General features: G+C 39.5%; 1 protein-coding gene across 2 annotated transcripts in view; it reads left to right on the plus strand.

Annotated features, from left to right (window-relative positions):
• The first annotated feature begins 76 nt into the window (after window positions 1-76).
• atoh8 (atonal bHLH transcription factor 8) overlaps window positions 77-7,536 on the plus strand; it is a 17,731-nt gene continuing 10,271 nt past the window's right edge. Inside the window, exons 1-3 of one of the 2 annotated variants that reach the window (XM_014030970.1) lie at window positions 77-1,137; window positions 1,234-1,896; window positions 4,538-4,693. In XM_014030970.1, coding sequence (XP_013886424.1) covers window positions 1,255-1,896; window positions 4,538-4,693 — 798 coding nt within the window. In that variant the 5' untranslated portion in view covers window positions 77-1,137; window positions 1,234-1,254. Of the gene's footprint in view, window positions 1,897-4,537; window positions 4,694-7,536 lie in introns of both variants that reach the window. The other variant, XM_014030969.1, reaches the window with a different exon arrangement.

Here is a 7,536-nt window from a genome sequence, read left to right on the forward strand (position 1 = left end):
TGTGTGTGTGTGTGTGTGTGTGTGTGTGTGTGTGTGTGTGTGTGTGTGTGAGAGAGAGAGAGAGAGAGAGCGAGGGGGGAGTGAGTAGCCGTCAGTGTGGCTGGAAGAGCCCCTTCTGCTTCACATTTCTTGGTGTGATTCAGATCCACTCTGTGGATTCTGTGAACGCGCGGCTTCACAAGCTGGTCGTGGATTTCTGAAGGATTATTCAGACCTGCATTTAAAAAAAACTGCTCATCCTTTTGAAAGCAGCGTGATATTTTCAACAAGAGCTGGATCTCCACACTCCTCTGCATGGGTTTGGATACAGAACTTACAGAAGGACATGAAAACTTTACCTCGGGGTGAAGAGGTACCACCGGGGGATCTTGTACAGGACTATGAAGCATTTGCAATCAGCAGCTGATGCTGAGATTTGCTGGAGTTTGAAACCTTAGCCGTTTTCTTCTTTGACCAGATGTTTGTTCAATGGTTCATGGTGGTAAATTTTCTTAATGCAGGCTAATGTGATTTAAAAACCAGAACTGGAGCTTAGGTTGTTAAACTCAGACGAGGTAATAATTGTTAAAAAGCGATTAAGTTGCTTGGAAAAACTGTGACTGCTTTTGAAAACTTCTTATAGATTGTTCTGTAGTTGTAGTATATCTCACTTCAGTGTGTGTGTGTGTGTGTGTTAGTATGGGTTATTAACTGTGTTGCTATGCAGACAGAGTGGAGCCACACTCAGACAGCTTCACTGTAACCTCACTCACACAGTTTAGCTCAGGAGAAAAGCTTTCTGCACTTCTCAGTCCAGCAGGGAAGACTCCTGCACAACAGCAGCTGTTCCACAGCTTTGAGCACTAAAGTGGCCTTTTCAAGAGTCTGCTATGCAGACAGAGTGGAGCCACAGAAAACCTGCTGGTAAAATTAAAGCAACACACATGGCTGAGCACATCCTGTCCTGCAGCTGAACAGCATGAGTGAGACAGTTAACAGCTGAGGCCTTGTGTGTCTGTGTGTGTGCCCCAGTGTGCAGTTAAAGAAAACTTGCATCAAAAGTTCCTTATCTCTCGACTCTGCCAAATATCTCTTGGTCTTTCTTTCTATACATGCTCTCATGAGTGGATTGTTTAAGCTGATGCTCACTCCTACAAAGTAAAAAGATTAAATAATTTGGTTTGAAACAGTTTATTTTTGCTTTCCATACATTTTTTAAATTTAAGGTCTTAGTTAAAAATCGTTTTGTTTTAGCTTTTTGTACGCTGCAGAAAAATGAAGAAACCACTTCCATTGAGTAATTCTTGGAACTGCTCCATCAATGAAGAACCAGTACTTTACACTCTGCCAGGCGCCAAGAAGAAGCTCAAGAGGAAGTCTCGTGAGCCTAAAAGACTTTTCCCGAGTCCTGAAAGTGAAACCATAAAAACTGTTCTAGTGGATATGTCTGATGGCAACTCAAAGGACACAGGGACAGGGTACGTCAGCAAGCTGGCTCCTTTTCATGGACAATTAACAATGTCACAGGAGATGACAATCAATAGTACAAAAAATCCGTCTGGACCACCAGAGGACAAGATGATACCGAGCCAGAGTGGTGCTATAGATATGAGAATTGGCATCAACGTGCCTGGCATCTCTTCCAGGGTGTCTGAATCACCTGCCTCTCCACAGTCACACCATGAGATCTCAAACTGGCCTTCCTCGATCTCTCAGCCCCTGTCCAACAGATTCAAGTTTGGCATCCACTCCACGTTCCCCTTGTCAGCATCGACCAGTGGCACACATTTTTCTGGATGTCAGGGATTCTCCTCAGCAGCCTCTCCACCCGAGCAATCCACTGCTCCTTTTATACTCAGAGAGTCCCAGTCCTCCGAGTGTCTGGACCACACTGAAACCCAGGTGTCTTCTCCTAAGGTGAATATACAATGTCTTCATAAGTAAATAATTCATAAAGCTTCAAAAACTTGTTTCAAGAATATTATCAGTGTGCATTGCATTGGCAATGCACACTATTGTGATTTGTTTCCCATCCAAGTCATCTCCACTTTGGCACGCTTCTCCTCCTGCATACTTTTTCCTAGAGTTGCCATTTTAATTTATATCTGTAAAGCTCTTGTGACAAATGATGGCTATGCCTTTTGGTGCCTGTACAACTTATACTTTTTGAAATATTAAATGTTTAAAATCATATAATGCCAGTCAATGGAGCCTTGTATTGGTCCAATACTGCCCCTTGCTGTATATACTCAGTACTGAACCATAGTTTAATAATATTTAAACTCTGTAGCTCAGTGATTACAATACTAATATGATTGTATTTTGATGTTTTACTAAAATAATATCCTAATATTACTCTATTGTTGTAATACGTATTATGCAGTTCTGTGTCAACAATTGCATTAGCAATGTGGCCTCTTTCTGCACACATACAAACCAACCCTTGGCACTTCCGTCTGCCAAAGCTGCAATGGTCTCATGGTTAACTCCATGGGCTTTCATGTGGGAGATCAGGGTTCAAAACCCAGCTACAGCAACTTTAACAAAAAATCTCTACAAACTTCATATTGTCACACAATTACCCTCATTACAAACACCTGTTGACTTGACAGGCAGAAATTGGTATAGAAAACACATTTGAACTTGGTCACAGTTCATTCTGCAAGTCCACTGCTGCAGTCAAAGCCATGCTACATGACAATGCACACTTGTTTTTACATCGTAAAAACCCATGTCTAGTTTATATTACATTGCTGATCATCTTTGAGACTAGTGTTCACATGAATACATCATTAGAAAAAAATTTCTAAAGGGCTTCATATTTTTTCATATTTTACGGTGATGATTTTTGAAGTGTTGCTCTGTCAAATAGTTACCAATAGTTCCTTATAATCTGTGACATCAGTCATAGAGCACAGAGTTTGGAGAAAAGAGCAGGAGTCTTTATTCATGGTAGGCTAATGACTAGCTGAATGATTTGTTGTTTTTGAGAAAGAGCTGTTTTTAAAGCCTGATACAACAACATTAAACAGACCCTCGTTTGGTTAGTGACGTTAATGCATTCAAATTATTAACAGTTATCATTTACGATAAATGGAAAGCACTTATATTGTGCTTTTACAATATTTTAAAGTTTTGGAAAGGGTTGGTGTTGAAGATTTTATATATTTATTTAAAAGCTGCAGGTAGCGGTGACAGTGATGCCAGATTTAGGAGGCATGGATGAATTTTCATGAGAAGTTAAAGGGATCCCCAATTGGTTGTAACATTAGACTTTATTTGATAAACATATATTTTAACTGTAAAATAAAAACTGTAAAAATACTGTAGGATGTTTAGTTTTGTAAATTTTTACAAATATATTTTAACACGGACGGAGCCATTTTATTTACATGCAAAGCATTCTGGGTAAATGATGACGTGGATAGGTCCTCAGTGCGAGGCTGCTAGTGAGCTATATCCACCCTGAAGGTTAATCTTGGACAATATCTGATGATCGACTCTTTTAAATGAAACCAYAGAGCGTTGACAGAGAGGAGAAGGTAGAAATGACTCAGCCTGGAACTGAAAATATGGATGGAGGACAACAGAGCTGCTTCATGGAAGAAGAACCTCAGCTTAGCCTGTTAGCTTTAGCATTAGCGCCGATGCTATATTGCCTTATATGTATTAGCTCAGCGCTAGCTCTACAAACAAGCTAAACTGAGGTCTTCCATCCATATTTTCAGTTCCAGACTGAGTCATTTTTGTGTTCCCCTCTCTGTCATGTGGATGGAGGACCTCAGTGATGAGAGGAGAATGTGTGGCGCTGAGCTAATACATATATATGGTGATAGCATTGGGGCTAATGCTAAAGCTAAGAGGCTAAGCTGAGGTTCTTCTTCCATGAAGCAGCTCTGTTGTCCTCCATCCATATATTCAGTTCCAGGCTGAGTCATTTCTACCTTCTCCTCTCTGTCAACGCTCTCTGGTTTCATTTAAAAGAGTCGATCATCAGATATTGTCCAAGATTAACCTTCAGGGTGGATATAGCTCACTAGCAGCCTCGCACCGAGGACCTATCCACGTCATCATTTACCCAGAATGCTTTGTGTGTAAATAAAATGGCCCCGTCCGTGTAATATATTTTTAAACTTTTAGTTTAAAAATGATAAAAACTGAACATTCTACAGTATTTTTACAGTCTTTATTTTACAGTTAAATAAATGTTTATTAAATAAAGTCTAATGTCACAACTAATCGGGGATCCCTTTAAAGTGTACTTTACCATCATTGGTGTATGAATGAATGATGCATGGAATTGTATTTGAGGGTCTCAAAAAGCGTTATACAAGATTAAAATTAAAATTATTATTATTATTATTATTATTATTATCAAGCTAAGGTTTTCAAATTAGGGTTCATACAAATAATCTGACCTATGTTGACAAAGATGTTCCATTGTCAGATCTGTCAGGGTCTAACATGTTTAGAGAACATTACTCTAAATCTGACATCATCTATTTACACATTGTGACACTGTGAATTTGTTGTTTTTTTGTTTTTCTCCTGTTTTTAGGAGTCTCCTAGAAAGCGGGTTGGTGTTAGTTCTCATGCACGAGGACATTTTCCAGAGGTCAAAGCCATCCAACAGACTAGGAGGCTTCTAGCCAACGCCAGGGAGAGGACCCGTGTTCACACCATCAGTGCAGCATTTGAGGCACTTAGAAAACAGGTCAGAATCTCGAAGTCCAAACTGAAGAGATACACTAAAAAGATGTACTTGTATTTTCATGTTGGACAGACATATATTAAAACAACAATATTTCTAGTTTTGTAATGCCCACATAAAATTAGCTGTAGTGGCTGAAATCAGGGGCAGATTTAGCCTTTTTGGGGTCCAAGGTAAAACACAGGCATGGGACCCTCCACTTCCCTTTGTTGTCTTTATTTTTCAACTTTTACTTATGTAAGATCTACTTGTAAATCATATTGTTTATTGCTACATACACGTCTCCCTACCAGGTGAGTAATAGTTGCAATAAATCTCAAAATTTTCTATATGGTCTGTTTTTTAAGAGCAGTAATTTGGTTCAGTGAATGTTTAGTTTGTGCAACAGAGTGAACTAGGTTTTTGTATTTGTAATATATTTAGCAGACAGCTCCTGTTCAATGAGTGCCTCCTCCAAATCAAATATATAAATGTATGTACTGCCAGACTACAGATACCATCCATATTGTTTTCACTGAACACATTTGGAATTTAGATTTTAAATACCATCAGCAGCAGCTTTAGCAGCGATTAGCATTTGTCATGGAATAATGACATCTAGGGGTGCCAACTGTCCCATATTAGTTGGGATGTCCTATATTTTTAGCCAAATTTATGTGCCCTGTATGGGACACTCTTTCTCCTGCAATCAAAACTGTGATGATACGACGGTAGGCATTTTTCTAGCATCCCAAGCTGCAGGGGCCCCCAGACAGACAGAACTGATGTAGCCAAAGGCAATGACCCTATGAAACACTGGGGGCAATGAAATGACTGGCATACCACCCCCCCCCCCAACCAGTCATCATTCCATATGTGGTGGGAGTTTCAGAGAAACTGAGAGGTTTATTCTCTAAACATGACGCCCCAGTGGCTTTCAAACCCCAAAACACGTTACGACAAAGATTAGTTCACCCCAAAGATCCAGATCCAAAAACAGAGTAATATAGTGTATGCTGTTAAGTGTCAGGAGGACTGTGATCAGTTATACATCGGGAAACAAAATAGCCACTGTTCAAAAGAATGAGCCAGCACAGACGAACTACTTTGTCGGGTCAGGACTCTGCAGTTTACACTCATCTACAGGCCAGAACTCTGCAGTTTACACTCATCTACAGGCCAGCGGTCACTCTTTCAGGGATGAAGATGTTCTCATCCTTGGTAGAGAGGAATGTTGGTTTGAGAGAGGAGTAAAGGAAGCCATCTTTGTGAAGAAAAAACGTTCATCATTAAACAGAGGTGGAGGCCTTCATGTCCAGTTGTCCTCCTCATACAACGCTGTTATTGCAAGTATGACTCAGCTCCCTGTGAGCAAAAGGTGTGAATCAGGGCCCCAACGATAACCAACACAGAGGGAGAGAGGGACAAAAACAAGGGGACGTTGAACCCCGCCTGCATTCACTACATACACATAACAAAACACCAAATAACAACAGCCGAAGCATCCAAACCAATAAGTCAGATGATGGGGCACATGACCCTCTAACAATAGAGCTAATCAAGCCTATTGTTAGTTGATGGCCCTCTTTTGCATGTGACTAACCTGTTTGTCCACCATGTGGAGGCAGTGCTTATAAGGCTGAGTTCACTTGAAACTCATCAGACTGAAGAAGTCTCTTGGAAGAGAGTCAAAATGTTTCACTAAAGAAGAACCATCCAGAGGACCTACTGATTTTTTCTTTTTGATAAATACCAGGTAACTATTTGTTCTTTGCATCATTTGACTCTTAAATATAAAAGTTTTCTGACCACGAAACACTGTTCTTATGCAGAAAATCTAAAAAAATACTAAACTTCAAATAAACTTTTCTCTTGTGATCCTTTTATTCTAAGAAAAGCAGCTGATTCACTACTATAGGATTTATAAACTTTACTATATACAGATGTACTGAAGCTAGAAAATTACAGAAGTAATCAGTGACGTTATGCATTTAAATTATAACAGGGAATCAATAAATATCAGAGTGCACTTGGACTCAATCATTAAAATACAGTTTGACTGATTAAAAACTTAATAATAGATTAAATGTTATCACTAAAGTTTATGTGATTGCTACCGTTAGCTGATAGATGACTAGAAGCAAGCCAACTTTTCATAGGAATAACAACTGTCCTGTGGGGAGATTTTGACTTATTTCTGTTTTTTTGTAAAGAATAAAGTTTTGCCAGAAGCTGGACATCATCAGATGTTAATGAGAATGACGTTATACCTGCTCCAGCAGCACTGAGAATTAATCACGTGGTCGTGCACCTCCGAAATTTTGAAACTCCACAAAGTCTGCGTGTGCCACGCACCATTCAAAGAGTTTGTTTGTTCGTCACGCCTTTGTCCTCCTATTTACAACATTTCACAAGTTATAAAGTGTACTTCCACGTGTCCTTTTGGAGAAACCTACAACAATGTAAGCTCCAAGTATAAACAACTCCACCACTGGTAAGGGTGCACGCTCGCACTCCACGACTACCCAGCTATAACCAAGCCTTAATATGGGGGTTCTAGAACAAGTTAGCATCTATCTGTGGGCTGTACAAAACATGTTCATTTGATTTAATTCACAAATTAATCTCAGATAATGAAATTTCACCTTTTCGGTTCTGCCTGTTCTTCAGCTCTCTTTAGAAAGAGTTGCTTATGCCAGTGGTTCCCAAACTTTTTATCTTCTGACCCACAAAATATCCATGGCAAAAACTTGTGACCCCAAATATTACTGGTCTGAGTACATGAACTTTGTTAATAACCTTAAAAACACAGGCTTTTTGACAATCTAAACAGCTTGTACACAAATATAAATACTTATTTACACTTA

Source organism: Austrofundulus limnaeus, unplaced genomic scaffold, assembly GCF_001266775.1.
Source record: "Austrofundulus limnaeus strain Quisiro unplaced genomic scaffold, Austrofundulus_limnaeus-1.0 Scaffold1150, whole genome shotgun sequence".
In the NCBI taxonomy this organism is placed as follows: Eukaryota; Metazoa; Chordata; class Actinopteri; order Cyprinodontiformes; family Rivulidae; genus Austrofundulus; species Austrofundulus limnaeus.